At 34.4% G+C, this 19,822-nt stretch overlaps 3 protein-coding genes across 4 annotated transcripts; 2 read left to right on the top strand and 1 right to left on the bottom strand.

Moving 5' to 3' along the window:
• The first annotated feature begins 1,485 nt into the window (after positions 1-1,485).
• LOC145051506 (uncharacterized) lies at positions 1,486-2,608 on the top strand. Its single transcript, XM_078999454.1, has 3 exons — positions 1,486-1,716; positions 1,872-1,990; positions 2,415-2,608. Exons 1-3 carry the CDS (start codon positions 1,550-1,552, stop codon positions 2,432-2,434), a joined length of 306 nt encoding a protein of 101 aa, XP_078855580.1. The 5' UTR covers positions 1,486-1,549; the 3' UTR covers positions 2,435-2,608.
• A 4,186-nt stretch (positions 2,609-6,794) lies between these two features.
• Positions 6,795-10,171, top strand: LOC145053786 (proteinaceous RNase P 1, chloroplastic/mitochondrial-like). Its single transcript, XM_079001886.1, has 6 exons — positions 6,795-8,329; positions 8,599-8,688; positions 8,777-8,958; positions 9,022-9,142; positions 9,317-9,385; positions 9,724-10,171. Exons 1-6 carry the CDS (start codon positions 6,833-6,835, stop codon positions 10,009-10,011), a joined length of 2,247 nt encoding a protein of 748 aa, XP_078858012.1. The 5' UTR covers positions 6,795-6,832; the 3' UTR covers positions 10,012-10,171.
• Positions 10,172-10,414: 243 nt separating this feature from the next.
• Positions 10,415-14,790, bottom strand: LOC145053785 (subtilisin-like protease SBT6.1). Of its 2 annotated transcripts, XM_079001884.1 has the most exons (9): positions 14,038-14,790; positions 13,799-13,927; positions 13,556-13,708; positions 13,303-13,419; positions 13,019-13,203; positions 12,669-12,932; positions 10,878-12,432; positions 10,736-10,796; positions 10,415-10,646 (listed from the first exon to the last, which is right to left on the bottom strand). In XM_079001884.1, the coding sequence occupies exons 1-9, from the start codon at positions 14,635-14,637 to the stop codon at positions 10,546-10,548; spliced, it is 3,165 nt and encodes a 1,054-aa protein (XP_078858010.1). In that variant the 5' UTR covers positions 14,638-14,790; the 3' UTR covers positions 10,415-10,545. The 2 variants fall into 2 exon arrangements, with proteins under 2 accessions (XP_078858010.1, XP_078858011.1); XM_079001885.1 differs by lacking the exon at positions 14,038-14,790 and having other exon boundaries at positions 13,303-13,429.
• Between the last annotated feature and the right edge of the window lie 5,032 nt (positions 14,791-19,822).

Genomic DNA, 19,822 nt, shown 5'->3' with positions numbered 1-19,822 from the left:
GACCCGGGCGAAGCCCGGGGTATCCTACTAGTTAAAATTAAATAGTTTTTTACTTAACGGTATTAGGATTTGGTATGTGTAATGTGTCCCTAAGTAAAGATTGATGATAGGTTCAAAGTCTTGACCGAAAAAAAAAAATATAAGTTTAAAAGTAAGGTTAGTAGATGCGTGTACAAGCCTTTAAAATAAAAAAATAAAAAATAAAAGAAAAAAAAACTTTATGTGTTTAACAAACTAAGTTCATGTAAATTTAGGCCAATACCTAAGGGGCATAAGACTATTCTCATTCACAACCAAAACCAACCCAACTATCTATTAAAAAATTAATTTATCTCTCTTCCACCTATACAACCAAACTAAACCCAATTTTTCACACCCATTAGCAAACGAACCCAAACCAAACTATTATATTAATTATGATGTTTTTTTATTAAATTATACTAGCTACATATTATGTTTTATTAAATTTATAACCTAATTTTGATATTATATTTAAGATTATATAGTCAATATAAATAAATAATTAAAAAATTCTTAAAATATATCAATATTGGTCTATATTTGTAGATAAAATTATTTTATGTATTTTAGTATATTTTGTTAATTTTTTAAATAAAAGTAAAACAAAATAAGTTACAAAATAATGTTTAACTAAAAAGAATTATAAACAAATAAAAAAGAAAAAAAAGAAAAGAAAATGACAACTGATGGTTGTTTTAAGCTTTTTGTTTGCATTTTTTAATTTTTTTTTAATTTTTAGCCCAACCAACTAAAATAATTAGTCACCATTGGGAGGAGTCTAAGCAACTAGCTGAATGTAAGGAATTAGGCTCAAGGGTCAACAACAGGATGATCTTTTTAAAATATAATCGGGTATTCAGGTTTATCCGATTATATAATTACATATTTGAACCGTGAATCGTGATAAGATCGAGCATACCGATCATTTAAGTTTCATTACTTGAAATCTGATTAACCTGACCCGTTAGTTAAGGTGTCAATTATTTTCAACGGGCCTAATATTAGTGATATATCTAGATTTATATCGATTATTACATAATAAAAATTATAAACCTGTTCGATGCTCAATTGAATTAGTTATAAAGAAAAATATTTTAAAACATTTAAATTACTGTTCTAAACTATTAATAATATTTAATAATTTTGCTGTTAAAATTTAGAAATCTTCAATAAAATCATAATATTTTTGATCGGTTTACGGTTTAATCTCAATTTTTATTTTTTAAATAAAAAAATCTCGATTATTTTATATTTTGCCAAAATTAATGAAACAATCATTATTTTTTCAACTGAAAAATACAATTATTGTATGAAATTAGATAATCAAAATCTTTTTGTTGAAAAAATAAATATTATTAAGACGAGGTTTTCTTTAAAATATCTAAACGAAAATTCAAAATCAATTTATCAATGTACACGGACAAATGGGCTTTTATCCGACCCGATAGCCATCAACTGTCGCAACCAATGTACCAATTGTTCTTGTTTCGAGTCTTTTAACCCAGGGTTTAATTAGGGTTCCATTTTCATGGCGTACTCCAGAGCTGTATCTAGGATCTGCACTCGTCTCCAATCTCTATCTCCCAAATTCACCACCAAGCGCTCCGTTCCTCTTTCACCTGATTCATCATCTTTCCCCAAGTCAACCTGCAAGCCTCAAGTTTCTTCTTCTTCTTCTCATCGACGTACTTCAAGGTTTGTTATATCGACAATCGACATTTCTTTTAGTAAATTGAGTTGATGTACTACCAGGTTTCAATTTCAAACTTTCTGTATTATGTAACATTACAATGCAATCAATTGAGTTGGCAATTCCAAATTTGTTCATTACCTTCGCTATCTTGTGTTAGGTTACCACTTGAGTTGAGCGCTTTGATAACAATGATGCCATTGCATAGTGCCATTGCATCAGCTTGCTTAAAATCGGGCTTGTTGATAGAGTCTGAAAGCTGGGGATTAGTCCCTCAAGGTTTGTTTTTTTTGCCTGTATTTATCATCTGATAGTGTTTAATTTTGAATTCTTGACTCAAACTGTAAGCGGATGAATAATCAATTTATTGGCATTAGAAGAGTATTGATTGATTTGAGGTTTAGATGAGAAATAACTCTTAGTCTTTTACCAAATTTTCAACAAATTATTATGCTATCGAATAGATTAAGGTACTTAAATGTAGTTCTTAATGAAAATAGCTTCAATCCCTTTTATCAAACGGATTAAGGTATTTATGTGCATCTCTATGAGATGTTAGTGCTTTAATCATTATCTCCTTTGTTAAGTCATTAATTGTATCAACAGAATATTGAATGAAAGTATATTGTTATTTCTTGCATTTAACTCGGTGTTTTTATAATCGATTATTTGGCTCTAACGGTTTTCATGGTTGATATTTCAGGCAAGTCAATGCCTTTATGAGACAAGTTTGTGGCTTCTTTGGGTCTGTAGGAGAAGGAAGTTCCTTCTTTTGACATGTAATACAAGATCAATTTTCATAAGTTTTCAAATTTTCTATTTAGTGTTTTCCATCAATTTGAATTGGTTGTTCGTTGTTGTTTCTTTCTTGAAAAATAAAACATGAAGTTGTAGAAAGCATCATGTTGAATTTTCTTGATCTTGTCACATTTTTGTTTTTGAAAACATACATGGAAAATGTAAACACTAAATATTCAAATACAACCAAAATACGCGATGTATTTTTTTTCGAACAATAGAAACCATAATTTTACCCAAAAGAATGTAAACCAAGTTTTAAAGGATTTTGATAAAGGGAAAAACTACTCCAATTATTAGGGCAATTTACTAATATTTGAAGTCATGTTTTTTAACAAGAGATACGAACTTAGGAAGAAAGACTAATAGAAAACTCAAAAGAGAAGCTTAAATACATATTATACAACGGGGAGTTGATTTATGATTTTTTGTAGTATTTACATATAATGGTAAAATACAATTAGTTTGTACTTTTTTATGCATGTTGTATGAAGTAAATTTGTACAACTATGTAGTAATTTTTTTAGTCAAATTCCATAAAAACTAAAACCAATGTAGGTAGATTTTTTTAATAGGGAAATTTTTGAAAAAGTCCTAAAATTTTACCATAATTTATGAAAAAATCTAAAACTAAAATTTGTTTACGAAAAAACATGAATTACCGATAAAAATGAAGATTTGACCATTTTTTTTGGTTTACCAATTTCATTACTTATCTGGTTTCATTAAAATCCTATTATTTTACCATAATTTACGAATAAGTCCCAAATTAAAATTTAGTGATGATTTGATCATTTTCTCCATGTAACAAACATTTTATCGGTTTCATTGTTAACCTAGACGTCTAGTCATTAAATGAGATGATGAGATGGATATGTTGGGTTATATAATGTTATGTTTACCATAAAACTTGATATCCTGATGCATTGTATATTTTTGGAATATAAAATGCATCCAACAAAGACTGCAAGAATTACATAAACTAGCAACAACGTCATCATTTTTATGTTTATAAGAAATTTCAAATCCCCTTTTTAAACTTATGCAATCCAATATATTCATCTCATCAAACATCAACTCATTTTTTGGTGTTTTTTTTTCCTAGAAACACACATTTATTAGTTTCATTGTTGACTTAGATACATAGTCATAAATGAACCGATGAGATGTGTATCAAATTTTACAGTAGTTGTCTAGCTGTCCAAATCAACAATAAAAACGATAAAATATATGTTATGTGGAGAAAAATGTCAAATCATCACTAAATTTTAATTTGGGACTTATTCGTAAATTAGGATAAAATGATGAAACTTTAATGGAACAGGTAAGTAATGAAACCGGTAAATCGGGAAAAGAGATCAAATCGTCATTTTTACCTATAATCCATTATTTTCGTAAACAAATTTTAGTTTTGGACTTTTTTGTAAATTAAGGTAAAATTTTAAGATTTTTTCGAAGATTTTCCTTTTTAACAACCCAAATAATGATTTTGAATTTTTTTTATGCATGTTGTATGAAGTAGTAAATTTGTACAAGTATATAGTATTTTCTTTAGTCAAATTCCAAGAATCACATTAGATAATTAGATAATCTGTTTGATGAAATTATGGTTCTCAAGCATGGTTGATCGGGGTTCTCCAATGGTTTCGATGTTTGAAAATTGAAATCGGTGGTGGTGGTGGCAGAAGAGCTGAAGACGGGAAAAGAAGTGGGTGGGGATTTCTAATAAATACTAATATAAATTATAAATAAATGAAAATATAAAAAATATTAGAAATGTTATAAACTAATTACATAACCATACAAAAAATTATAATCATAGAAACGGTGTCAAAAAAGTACTAAACTAAACTTATGATTAAAAGACAATTTTATTTTAATTGAATGGTTAAGAATAGAGTTATTCACTATGTGGATAAAACCGAATAGTCCAATTGAATAATTTGGATTGGACTATTTGGTTCAGATATTCGGATTTTTGAATTTGGTTTACAACAAAACCAAATTATTATTTTGGATTTTAGATTGTTTTTGGATTATAAAATAAGAACCGAATAGTCCAAAACAACTGAACAATAATTTATTATTTATTTATTTTTAATATATCTATAATTATTTATTAATTTTATTTTTAAAATAAGTTCAAAAAGTTTCACCTAATAAAAAACATTAATATGAACTTTCTCTCAAAAGTTTTTTTTATCTATTAAATGTTAACCTATAATATACATTATTAGTAATTGTTTATGAATTTTAAATCACAACTAAATAGTTTGTTTTTACTTCTTCTTTAAAATGCTATGGTTTTTGGAAAATCGAATAAAAAAATCGATCCAACCGAATTGTAATTGAATCGGAATAGATTGGATTTGATTTTAGTTTGGACTATTCGGATCCATATTTTGAAAACCGAAATCAATTTGGATTCACTTAATTGGATCAGATCAAACCGATCCATCCAAACGAACACCCCTAGTTAAGAGACAAATAGCCTTTTTTTAAAAGAGATGTACAATCGTGCATAGGGGTGACAAACGGGGTTGGTTAGGTCATAAACAAGTTGACCTATTTAATTAAATGCATTGAATACTCTATTAAACCCAGCTTGTTTAAGTAAATGGGTTGAGAATTTCCAACCCAACCTAACCTTTTTAGTACATGGGTAGAAATCGGGTTGACTTTTTTTTTTTTTTTTTCCAATCCAACTTATTTACTAAACAAGTTAAACCTGGGTTGACTTGTTTAAATTCTCATGAAAAAATCCTCTTAAAATCAAATAATCCATCAAAATAAATTACATACAATTTAAAAGCTATAATAATTATTCAAGTTTGAAAATTATACAACAATAACTTTATAGGCCGTAACACAAACATAAATAAGTGTTTACAACCATAAAACATTATAACTGTTTAATTTTTAAATTCTATGCAACTCGACTATTATTTTTACCAACTCGAATTCTAGTAACGGCTATTAACCCATGGCTTTTGATAAATAAAAATAAACAAAATATAAATATCAACTAAATAATAATACTAAATAAGTATAAATTAAAAAATATTTAAAAATTTAAAACGGGTTGACGGGTTGTAAACGAGTTAGAAATTTCAACCCCAACTCAATTCATTTAATTAAACGGTTTAGACGGGTTGACCCATTTAATTAAATGAGTTCACCTAATTAATAGGTTGGATTTAGGGGTGTTGATCGGGTAAAATTTTCAGGTTTTGGGTAGAATGGGTCGGGTAGTTCGGATATTTCCTTAAAATAATAATACCTGATACCCGACCTATATTGGAATTCGGGTATTCCGGTTTTAGGTCGGGTCGGGTAATTTCGGGTATACCCGAAAATCACTTAAGTGTCACTTATTGATTTTTTTTAATTCTTTTTTGCATTTCGGTTGTTTAAATAAAATATTGGGTAACAAAATATTTCATACAATTAACAAGTACATATATGATAACAATACAAGTCATTATAATATATTATGTGATTTTTGTATTCCATTTCAAATTTTGATAAAAAAAAAACAGTTTATGAAGTACATGATCAATGTTTGATCAAATTTGGATTAACCAAACATGTTACATGATTTAATGCAAAAGGTGAGTGCATAAAAGCTATAAATAAAAAATTTAGCATGTTATCTAAATTGCAGTAACCATTTATATAGCTATAATTCAATTTACAAAGAAGAAAATGTGCATAGTTGAAAAAAAGAAACAAATCCCTAGTGCACAAAGAAAATGAAGGAGATTCTAATATCTTATTCATTTTCATTATATTTGTTGTAACATTTTGTTCAAAACTTCATTTCATTTTCAACAATTTCTTTTGTATTTATTATACACCGTTCAAAAACGAAGCCATATAACATTTGATTTAAACTATAAGGAACACTAATTATGTAAAATAATGATACAACTTTAATAGTTATTATAACTAGTATATCAATTGGTTTTTTTTTCTAAATCGGGTATTCGGGTTTTTTTTAACCTACCCAATACCCGACCTATTTAAATACCAAGTTACCCGAACTTTCAAACCCGAAACCCGATTTACCCGACCCGATCAACCCGAATTCAAAACGGATCAGGTCGGATAACCGGGTATTGGGTATTTTCAACATGCCTAGTTGGATTGGTGGGTTAGGTTGGGATTGCCACCCTATTTGTGCATTCGTGGTTGCATATTGCATGAAAGGGGTGAAACCGGAAATAATGAAAACTTGAAGGACATAAAATATAAATTGACCTCATCCAAATATAGCCCAATCCGAAAGTGATTGCTAACTTTTCTGTAAAAAAACGGCCACAAATGGCCTTCACCTTCTCCACTTTGAAACAGCTCCACCCCCATAATCAACTTCGTTCCTTCACTCTCTGTAAGTGTCCATCTACTCTTTCTCCCAACCTCAACAATTTCTCACATGGGTTTCGCATTTTATCACCAAACAAACACTCAAAGTTCTCACCTTTTCTTCTTCAAGCACACATCACCCCACAGCAACAGCAAGAACACTCAAAACCCACAATCAGTCGAAGAATTATCGACAAAATTCAACAAGGGTTTTCATCATTCGAGTCTAAAGAGGAAAGGGTAGAGAAAAAACCAGTAGACAACGAAAAAAGGGTCGTAAAAGAGAAAGATAAGAATTCGAGAAACAGGGTTGTTTCTAAAAAAGCGAGACATAACGATTCAAACGAAAAGGTTTCGAAAAATACAGGTGATTCAGGAACTGGAAAAAGGTTTAAAAAGCCTAAAAAGGGCAAACTTGAATCACCATTACTGATCCTGCGTCTCAGTTTAGAGATTTGTTCGAAATTAGGCGATGTAATGGGTGCGATTGCAATTTTCGATTTAGCAAAAAGAGAAGGTATAAATTTAGACAAATATCATTACGCTATAATCTTATATCTTTGTTCTTCAGCTTCTATAGGGGTCGTTCAGCCTGCAAAAAGTGGTAGATCAGATACGAATGCAAATAACCCAGAATTATCAAACTATAATCCTGAAAATTTTGAAGGATTTCAAACCCTAGATGATTTAATCCACTTGATAAACGATCACAAGGGTTCAACCACTAGAACCGGAATTAAAGTAAGCGAAAATTTGAAAGAATATGCACTCAAAAGGGGTTTTGAAATTTATAAACAGATGGTTTCTGATGAAGTCGAAATGAATGAAGCAATCTTAACATCTTTAGCTAGAATGGCAATGTCTAGAAATGATGGGCAAATGGCGTTTGATTTGGTAAAACAAATGAAAGATTTGGGGATAAACCCTAGATTACGTTCATATGGTCCTGCTTTATCTGTTTTTTGTAATAATGGAAATCTTGAAAAGGCTTTTGAGGTTGAAGAACATATGTTATGTCATGGTGTGTACCCTGAGGAACCCGAACTTGAAGCACTTTTGAGGGTGAGTATAGAAGCTTCTAGAAGTGATAAGGTTTATTACTTGTTGCATAAATTAAGAAAAAGTGTCAGAAAAGTGTCGCGTTCTACTGCGGATGTGATTGAGAAGTGGTTCAAAAGTAAGAGTGCTTCAAGAATTGGGAAAAGAAAATGGGATCAACGTTTGATTGATGAAGCGGTTGAAAATGGTGGTGGAGGGTGGCATGGGGTAGGGTGGTTGGGTAGTGGGAAATGGAATGTTGTGAGATCGGTTGTTGGAAAAGATGGATTGTGTAAATGTTGTGGTGAAAAATTGGCAACTATTGATCTTGATCCTATAGAAACCGAACTCTTTGCTGAATCGGTTGCTAAAATAGCTAGGGAAAGAGAGAGGAATTCGAGCTTTGAGAAATTTCAAGTATGAAAATCTACCTACCTTTCATTTAAAGATTGCTTATTACCATTTGCTTTTTTGTATATGAGATACATACATTATCTCTTAGGTAAGCGAAAGACAATGTGTTTATGCATATTTTGACGTAAAATTGTTTCGAAAATAGAAAGCGTATACATTATTTTTTTCATTTTGCATGAAATCCATCTAAATAAGTTAAAGATTTATCACATTTAGTGATATGAAAATGAAAAAAGCTCTTTCTTATATATGTACATTTTGTTCATTTGTAGAAATGGCTTGATTACTATGGACCATATGAAGCAGTTGTAGATGGAGCAAATGTTGGTCTTTTTAGTCAAAGAAGATTCAAACCATCTAAGGCAAGTCATTTTACGATCAATACCATTTATTATATTCTTTAATCATACAAATTAAAGATTTATATTCTTTCTTGATATATATTTTTAGGTCAATACCATTTCAAATGGAATTAGACAGATGCTTCCTTCCAAGAAATGGCCATTGATTATCTTGCATAATAAACGTATATATGATAATAAAATGGATGAAGGGATTAACAAGGCACTATTTGAAAAGTGGAAAAATGCTGATGCACTCTATGCAACACCTACAGGATCAAATGATGATTGGTAATCTTGTTTTCATTATACTCTTCTTGTTTTTTTTTGGCATTTATATGTTCTTTTTATCAGGTACTGGTTGTATGCAGCTATAAAATTTAAGTGCTTACTTGTGACTAATGATGAGATGAGAGATCATTTGTTTCAACTCTTGGGGAATGATTTCTTCCCAAAATGGAAAGAAAGACATCAGGTCAGTAATAACTTTCATTCATTCCATATAAGTGTGTTTCTAGGAAACATCAAAGAACTGATTTTTCTTTCTAAATATGTCATTCTTGTAGTAGTTCGATCACTCCAAGATTGTGATTTTTCTAGAAATTTCAACTTTTAAAGCTCATTTCGTAACATTTTTTTCTAATGAAAGGTGCGATTCCATTTTTCTGAGATGGGTCCCGTGTACCACATGCCACCTCCATGTTCAGTTGTCATTCAGGTTAGTTTTTTTTTTTTTTTTTTTGAAGAAACAACAAGGGTTCGAGTCTTAGCAGTCATAGTAATAAAGTTTTATTTCCCATATGGGCACCGGCTTTATGTATGAGCAAATTAGTGGGTCAATGTGTATCTGATTTACATATCACATGATGCTGATTTATATCAACCAGATAGTGGCCAACATGGGCCCTACACTGTGTCTCACATGATGCTTATCGGCAGACAGTGTGGGCTAACTCAGGGTTGGTGGAAGAAAAAACATTTTACAGAAAGACGAGAGAATTGTATAAATCTTTGGGTAGAATGAAAGATATGATATGTTTTTGATATACTTGTCAGGAATCAAGAAAAGGACATTGGCATATTCCTATTGCTTCAGAACAAGAGTCTGAAGAGGAGAGAGAGTGGATGTGTGTGACACGTGAAGGAAAGAGACTTGAGAGGTTGGATTCTGGAAAGGAAGCTCGGTTAACTACACATACACCATTAATGTTAAAGAATCAAGAAGTATGTGAAACTCTAAAAGAAAGTGTTTTGTCGTCTGTTCCTGTAAAAGGAATTACAATTTTGAGACAAATTACTGAAGCAGAGAAGCTTGGAGACTGTATACTAGATTTTCATATATGATGTCATATGATGAGTTTAACTTTGTCAGACATTGCAATGGAAGATTTGTCATTAAATTTCCGAAGGCACTTTTTTTTGTAAAGGTCCATGTCTAGGCAGTATTGTAATTTGGTTGTTTTTTCGTTTTGGTTAATATTATAAAAGAGCATTTATTTTTGAACTTTTCTGTTTAAACATAATATTTGATTTTTATGTTGATAAACCCACACCTTTTTCAATGTTTTCGTTCCGATCTTTTTAGCAGATAACCTAATTTTTATTTTCAAAACCGGTCACGATTTTTTTCAGAAGTGATGCCAAACACGCCCTTTAATTATTTGAAAAGTGGTGTTTATTTGTGTAGTTTATGCTTCTTTTTCTTTTGACTTGTTAATCTGGTTATGCATTAGGCAACACCAGAAAAGAAAGCACACAAACATTACCCCAAAATTTCATTTTCATATAGTTTGCATTTATATAAAAATCTTACTATTACTATTTATGCAACTATTTATCACCTTTTAACTATTATATTATTACATTACACCCACCCACCTACAAATTGGTGTAACGACCAGACGCCGAAGATCCTGATCCTTTCCTTCTTCGACGCCTCTTTTGTCTGATTCTACAGAAATTTATCAACACCAAAATCCCTGACAACAAAAAAAAAAAAACTAACATATCAACAACCACTTCACTTATCTTAAAAACCCTAATTACAAACAATACCAATATTACTTACCTAAAACAGCAATAACACCAGGTACAAGCCAGTGACTCGGAAACACAACCGGCGTCTCAAGCTACAAAAAAACACAAACAAAATATAATCAAATTTATAGAAACTAAAAAATATTAAATACTAAATAGCAATTTTTACTTACATCATCTCTATACAGCAACCCAAGAAATCTATTCCCTGAAGAATTATCTTTGGGTCCCCCCTTCAACATGGAAATATCCACTGAAGAAGAATTCAACCCCCGCCCAAGATCAATCGCTTTATACCCCGGTAATCGCCGATTCCGTCCTCTCACCTGTAACCCATACCCCTTCGTTCCCCACACATCAAATCTCGAATCACTCCGGCATGTCAATTCCTTTCCGACAACTCCGGAATACAACGAGAAATTCAAATCCGTTCTCCGTGAAGGCAACTGATCCTCATCCTGATGCAATGGTGCTTTTAACTTCACTGAATTTGAAAAAAGCACGGGATCTTTAATATTCTTTCCTGTGAAATCAAGTAATTTCCTTAAAAGCCAATAACAGTTCGTCACCATATGACTACTATCCAAACAGTTGGAATCCCCGTACACCGCAATCCGACTCCCGCCAACTTCCACCAACCCAAGAACAGCGGAATCGGAATTGCCAATTCCGGAGGCGAGAAAACTATGCGTCGCCCCGCTCTCCGAACTATCATAAAACGAGAAGCTATGAACGTATCCATTTCCCGGGAATTTCACGATATTTGTCCCAGAAGCGTATCGAATCAACTCATCATTTAAAGTGAAATCCCCATTTAAAATCCGGTCACCAAACGCGATTCCGAAGGGCGCCAAAAGATCATTCATCGCCGGAATATTCGCGCCTCCGGTCACCGGAGTCCACCAGCTCCGGGTATTATCGTCAAAAAACCGCATTTTCACCATCGTATCAACGTTATACCAATCCGCAAAAACAACCAAACTTAGCCCGGAATTTACCACATCGTCCCTCAGTTTTTGTATCTCTTCTTCGAAATACTCATCTTCAAGATCCACTAAAAGGAGAGTCCCATAATTTCGCGCATCAAAGCATGTGAGAGGAGACCCGAGTGTTTCAATGTAGAATCCCGCGTCTCGTAACATGTTAAACATTATATGGAAATTAGTATGTAAATGATCGCCATGCCAATCAAGAATGTCATTCCGGACATCTAGGGAATCCCTTGGAATGTAACCGGGAGGGTATTTGATACTATGGAATTGATCCCATAAAATCCGGACTGATCTTTCCGGAGTAGGAATCACTTTTAGTTTCAACCGGAGTACACATGTGCTATACCGGAATGACTTTTCTCCGGTCGCCGGAGGGCTGTAGACTTTGACAGTCACATTGCCGGAGATCTCGCCGGAGAATTGAGATCCTTCTTCTTTTATTTGCATATGGAGTGCTAGATACCCTGTCCATGGCCAAATAACATCGGAATAAGTGAAATGAATACTTAGGAGATTTCCTTCTTCGGAATCAGGATTCCAAACCGGTTGACTTTTCACGTATCCAATTACTCCCATTCCGTTTAGTATTGTGGTGTTGAAAAGAACCGGCATTGCATCTGCATAAAGTGGTTGCTGACAAAATGGCCATGAATAAGGGCAGTCTGTGTAATCAAGAACACTCGGGAAAATACTTGCTCGTGGCTTGTAGCTTTTCAAGATTTCATATGATTCTAACCTGATAACACAAAAAAAAAAGATGTCAATTTTGGTTTATTTACAAAAAAGCCATTGCTTTATGGCTTTTCGGATCCTTTACGTGAAAACCCTTTTTTTTGCATGAAATCCATTGCCATTTTTGAACTTTTCTAACAATGGCTGAATTCATGCAAAAAATGACTAAACGACCTAAAAGAGGAATGGCATTTTCGTAATTTTTTGCAAAACAAGGAATTGTGTGATTAATATACTTACAAATCAACACGTCCAGCACCCTGTTCAAACATATTAGGACCGGAGAGCTTTGCAGCACCTTCAACTAGGGCTTGTTTCATGCTTGCAGGGTTCAATATCTGTTTCCGGTCGGAATCAGGGATTACACTGACAAGGAGACACACAACACCAGCCACCACAGGACTTGCAACACTGGTTCCTGATAAGGGTTTACACCCTGTGCTAATTTTAGACCCCATGATTTCTCTCCCGTATGCAACAACATCTGGTTTTACTCGCCCATATCTGTTGGATGTAAAGTTTTGTATGAGTTAAAAAGACAATTATATCCTTGGGTTTGAATGAATTAGATGATTATATTTACTATTTACCCATGAGGGAGTTCCCAAGTACTCATGCCACGTGATGAAAATGAAGCAATGTGATCGTTGTAATCTATGCCACCAACACCAATCACATCACTTTGATCTGCAGGATTGTTTAGTGTGCCATAAAGTGGGCCATCGTTTCCAATTGCTGACACCATTATGATGTTACTTGCTGTCAATTCCAGGACCTTGTATGCGATTTTCAGATATAGGTTAGGACTTGGGAATAAGGCATTCCGATTCCAAGGGGTATATCATATATGGAACAGAAATATAGAATCTCTTACCTTCTCTACAAATGGAAGATCCAAGTAATCAGGGCCACCAATGCTCAAGTTTAGAACATCCATATTGCTCGCGATTGCATAATTAAATGCATCTAAAAACCATGACGTGTATGACACCTGCAATAAGCTGAATAGAAACTTATCATATAGTTTAAATGAAGATACAAAAAAGAAATAGGATTTGAAAGGTTGAGACATGTTGTGGGGGAATATGAATAAAAAAGGTGATAAAAGAATGTATGATATGCATTACCTGTGCGTCTGTAAACACACGGAAAGCATAAATCTCTGTGTCTGGTGCAAAGCCAAGGCATTCTGCATCTTCACCAGCAATCACTCCAGCAACAAATGTGCCATGTCCAAGATTGTCATTTAAGGTATCTTCATTGGTCCAATTAGTGCGTTCCTAGTATTGGAAGGAAATGGAAGTTAGATTGTTACCAATTTTTTGCAATTCAACTGATCTTATTACTTATAGTATGGTTTGATGAAAAACCTTGATATTGCGGAAATGGGGATGATCTGAACGAATTCCGGTATCAAATATAGCCATCTTAACTTTTGCTCCGGTGTACCCTTTTGACCAAAGTGCATCTGCTCCAAACAGGGATGTAACTTGAGATCTCTGCAGGGAAGATGGAGAAATTACTATGCGTAGAATGTCCTCAAGATTTGACTATTAATGCGCATCTAACGAGACGTTGCAACCAATCACCAATGTCTATTCGAACTTACCTGTGAAAGAAGATGCCTGGCCCAATCGATTGTTTGGTTACTAGTCGCCGCCGCAGCCACATTATCACCGCCATCACCAAATGACATGGAAGTGAAGATCTTCCCAGGCCTCTTTCTACCATCCGAAAACGCTCCGACTTTCTCGTGCTTTTCGTTCTTATCTCCACCAAGCAAGTTCCTTAACTGATAGCTTGAATCAACCGTAACATCTTTCACCATTTTCAGCCTCTCAAACTCCCCGATGATCGAACTTGCCGCTTCATCGTCGATCGCCACGACTCCGAAATCAGTAGGGAATTTAGAAGCAGGATTATTTCTGTTAATCCATTCCCAAGACGAAGAGCCATTTAATTTCTCCTTCGTGCTGTGCTCGAGATACTCCTTGTGATGTTCCGCTTTCTTGTACTCGATAAATCTTACTATGTAGTTTCTCCGAGCTAGTGTCCCTTCTTGTTCTTGTGATTTTGGTGATATTTCGGGGGTTAGGGTTTGGTTCTGAGGGGGTTTGCTGAAGCGAAAAAGGGAAATTGATAGAATGAGGACGATGATAGAGAGATTGAAAATGGAGGTTTTCAATCTGTGTGAAATCGTCTTCATCATTATGTCGCCGACGTTTACTGGAATTGGTCGGAACGATCCCTCATCGGAATCGGCAAGAGGTATTGATTTGGATTTTGGAGAATGCAGATGAATCTCCGATACGGTGCTTTTTGGGGTTTACTGGGATGAAAAACGAACCTTTGAAATTGAATTGCCTGTCTCCTTAAAACTCCCATTTATATTTTCTTTATTTGCTAAATTTACTTTCAAATAAAATTTTAAGAATTTTTGTTCCAAATGAATGATCTATAATGTTGGCATAACGTTGACGAAGGATTTTGAATTGAAATTGAAAAATGAATCTATCATGAATTTGAATCCAATTTCGTGTGATGTTTGATTGGTAGGAAATAGAATTGAAATTAATTCTAGATTTTGTTTGGTTTACAGGAGATAGTAATTGAAATTCACATAATTGAAATTCACGTAAAATGATTAAAATTCACGTAAAATGACAGAATTGCAATTTTATTAATTTGCTTAATTTTGCTTTGTTTTCTAACAAATGAACAATTTGATTTTCACATTTGTTGTTGTTACAACCTATTCTAATTGATTAATTAAATGCACTTTGATTTTTAGGAAAATAAACAACATGGTTTTCACAGAAACAACACTTTCGAATAAGCATAGATCTTCACAAAAACAACTAGATAATCGATATTACTGAATAAAATTAAAAAAGAACAAATTCGATTTTCAGGAAATCGAGAAGACGAGTTGAGTGTAGAATCGGCAGAAAACCAGATAATTGATTTCCAGGAAACAACTAGATACATGTTTTAATAAATTGATTTTCGTTGAATAAAACTAGATAATCGATTTTGTAACAACCCAAAATACGACCCAAATTTTTTTGTTATAATGTTACTAAAAACCACGTCATCCAATGTCATATATAACAAGAACCATGGAATGAGTACTCAAAAGTCATAGTAACTGTGTCAAAACAAAACGGTATCCATCATAACACAATGTCTGAATAAAACTCCTAGGATAAAACTGAAGCTGTGGTGGGTGCGATGTCATTAACCCGAGCTCTTCCCTTTTCTAGCAGAAGTACCCTAAACCAAAACTGAAACTGTAAGCACGAAGCTTAGTGAGCTTCCCCAAACTACCACATACCATAGAATAACACATAAACAACTATTCGGCCTTGCCCACTGCATCAGACCGAAGTCTGGAACTAACCAGGGCTTTGCCCTCTGCATCAGACCAAAGTCCGGAACTGACTGGGACCATGTCCCCTGCATCGGACTGAAGTCCGGAACTAACTGCATCAGACCGAAATCCAGAACTGACCGGGACCGTGTCCCCTGCATCGGACCGAAGTCCGGAAACTGACTGAGCATAACGTAGCATAGCATAAACATATCAACTAGCATAAGCACATATATTGCATACTGCATCGGACCGAAGTCCGGAACACATAACACAAAGACATGCGTGAATCACAAAGACATCAAGCACACTGAACTACTGCATCGGACCAAAGACCGGAACTACTGCTAACTAAACGTGCTGGCATTGTGGTCGTAGACCCGTTCATACTGGAAGGAAACTCACCTCGTAACGCTGGCTGCCGAGATGCTAAATCTGAAACTGCCTGACCGCTGTTTCGGAACTCCCCGGCTACAAATCCCACAAACACTAAATTAAATACTAATAACTAATCTCAGGGTAAAATGACTATTTACCCCTGAGCAAGTTAAAGCCAACCTCATGGTCAAAGTCAACTTCCTGTTCACCGAACTCGCTGAGTTGGGTCGTCAACTCGCCGAGTCCCTATCATCCATTCTAGTCCTCTACCCACTTCTACCCGTCGAGTTTGGCAAAGACTCGACGAGTTCTTCCTCGATGCTAACATCGAGTCTAACTTCATCCGACTCGTCGATTTGTATGAACAACTCGTCGAGTTCTCCTTCAACATATGAACACGTCCAGTTTGTGACTCGTCGAGTCGTATGAACAACTCGTCGAGTCTGAAGAACAACTCGTCGAGTCCCAAGCATGCTATTACTATACAATCGATTCTAATCGATTTTAGTGCTTCCAAAACATAGATCTGAGCTTCTAGGACTGGTTTTACACGTAAAGTTTCCAACTTTATGTGCATGCACAAGGGTATGAGGCTAAAATACCCAAACTCATCAAATACTAAGCACTTAGGGTTTGGAACAAGGCCAAGATTGCATAAAGGTGGCTATAATGAGCTCCTGGAGTTCAAGAGAGGCTACATCTGAAGTATAACTCGATCATAAGGCTTTATTACAAAGGATTTGGGGTTTTTGAGCTTAATATCAACAATTTGGGGACAAAAATAGATCTATTAGATCAATAAGCAAGATGGAGACTTTATTACCAGAAAAGATGACCACAAAGGAGTGTGTTCCGGATCTACTTCTTCTTCCTTGAACTCTTCAACCTTCTCCTTCTTCTACTTGCTCCAAAATGCACCAAAAGTTCCTTCACAAGGCAAAAATCACTCACACACTCTCTAAGGAGGCTAAGGTTTGATAAGAAATGTTCTGAGGGTGATGGAGGCGAGGTTGGGGCACATAAATATGTTTAAATAGGGTGCAGACCCTTAAAATTAGGGCTTCATCCAGACAGGCGGACTCGCCGAGTCCCAGCATATGGACTCGTCGAGTAGCCAACTCCATTTGCGTAATCATCCCGTCTCTACTCGACGAGTCGGGCTATAGACTCGTCGAGTACCCCTTCAGAATTGAAAATACTTATTTAAATTACATGAAAAAATGGGGCGTTACAGATTTTCCTGAAATCGGCTTTTCACAACAAGAAACAGGGTAGAATAAGCAGAAAAGTGAAAACCATCAACTTTGACAGTGTTTTGCGATGAGGAAGTAAGAGCGCCAGAGAGAGACATCGAGAGAAATCGAGATTAGGTCGAACTATAGCGATACAAATACCTGACAAAGAGATGGAGAACGAGTTGATTTTGATGAAGCCTACAATTCGATTTTGATGAAGAAATATAAAAGATGAGTTGAGTGTGATGTCGGCTGCAGTCTGATTTTGAGGAATACATGAGATAGAGTTTTGGTTTTTAGAATGGTTTTGTTAAAATAAAATGGGTATAATGGTAATGTTTCACTTTCTTGATGGTATGGAATTATTTCCATCAGTTTGTTGAAGGAAAGTAGTTTCCAACGTATGAAGGAATGTTTTTCTCATTTATGATTCCCTTTCCTTCCTTAAAGTTGAATCAACCGCAGGAATTCGAGAGAATTGGAATCCTTTTCCCTCGAATTTCAATCATTTCCTATCAACCAAATGTAGCCTAAGATACACATCATTAACAAACACCAACTTTTATTTTGGGGATAACGACTTGAGAGGGTAACCAACTATACACTTTGTATATATTTGGTCACTTAATTTTTTTTGGTGTACTGTTAACCCTTTAAACTTGTATTTTTGTTAAAATTGTACCATTATTACCTACAATAATAGGTAAAACATGTTTTGGGGTACCTCTGGTGACATTTCCAGCGTCCGTTACCTCCGATGACATCTCCTCTTATCTTCTCCGGTCAAATGTGAGTTTTCTGACCATTTTTTTCAGTCTTCTTCTCTTCTCCGGTCAATCATCACTTTGTCGGTGAGTTGAAATCAGATTTCTCTTTCTCCAAAACAATTTTTTTTTCTTTCATACAACTGAATAGAAGTTCATTTGAAAATCGTGTTCATCAAATGAAAATCATGTTTTGGTGCTTCCTGAAATCCCCAACTCGAAACCCACAAAATCATTTCAGATATGGGTTACTTTAACAAAATCATCTTGGGGTATTGTTTTTGTAGGGGTCGAAACGTGGATAGTAAGGAGTCAAAATGCATTGAGTCTATAAAGGTTCCAAATCCAACTGATTTGGACTCTATATGTATTTACAAGGCACATTTCATTTTCGATGCTAGAATGTATAGTCCTTGTATTTTTTGCTGAGTCTGTTCTATCATATAAATAAGGTAGGTACTTGAGTCGAGAGTAACTTTTGGTGCTCTTTAGTTTGTAAAACACTCTCAAACTCCTTGTACTCTTTACAGACTAATACGAGCCAATCAAATCTTATTTACTTGATGTGTTCTTCTTGCTTTCTTTGATTGATTAAGTATTTGTTACTTGAATCTAACTCTCATCAATTAGTATCAGAGCATGCTTCATTCAAGCAGTTTCAGTTTTCTCATGTTTTTTCATATTTTTTTGAATCACTCTTTCCGATTCAAAGTTTTCCACAATACCGAATCAGAAAACTTGTTTCATTTGATTGTTTTGTTTCGATTCCGCACTCTATTTGTTAGATCAGGTGATCTGGTCAGTTTCTATTTGATTATCCTTTCATATCTGTTTTTGAATCTAAAATATCATTTGTTCGCACAACAATGGCGAACTTTAACATGAACACGATGTCGAGTTTCTCGCACTTGCTTGGATCATCTATGAAGATTCCAATGCTCATTCCTAAATACTACGAGCAGTGGCTCGACAGAATGGAGGACTGTCTTAATGAAATAGATGAAGATCTTTGGAGATGCATCATGTGACATCTCCATTTTCACGGCCAGAAAAGACCGATTTTGTTTATGCTTCGTTTAAAAAATCAGAGTAATATTTTAAATAAAAGTGTTGCGGAATTTGTCCCAAAACAAAATATGATAAAGATTTATCAAAAGCATTTCCATAGAAATGTATTTCATTAAAAAGACTCGGGATGTCATGTTCGATACATATCGTAAGCATAAACAATACAACATAGGCCTTACTACATTATTCCGTATTTACAGGCCTAAAATTCATTATCTCTCATCCCAAGACATCACATCTATGCTCATGCGCCACTACCTGTAATACAAGAAACTGAGTGGGTCAGGCTTGGGAGCCTGGTGAGCACATAGGGTTTTCAACCCACAATAAATAAGTTATTAGCTTTATCAAACCAAACAAACCCGATTACCCGTTCCCGTTATCCTCACTTTACGTCCCTAAAACATCTAACACAAGGGACCTAGTCTAAGGACTATCATCGGGATGGACACTACTGCTAAGGGGATTCCTCAGCAATAAATATCCTTAAGGCAACCATGTGGGGGATGGAGTACACCTGGTGAGCACATAGTTCAAATAAACACACAGTTCAAATAAACACCTACAGGTTGTGAGCCT

This window comes from Lactuca serriola, chromosome 5 (genome assembly GCF_051521515.1).
Source record: "Lactuca serriola cultivar US96UC23 chromosome 5, Lser_US96UC23_V15, whole genome shotgun sequence".
NCBI lineage: Eukaryota > Viridiplantae > Streptophyta > Magnoliopsida > Asterales > Asteraceae > Lactuca > Lactuca serriola.
Note: the sequence above shows the minus strand (reverse complement) of the source record. Positions and strands in the feature narration are given on the sequence as shown.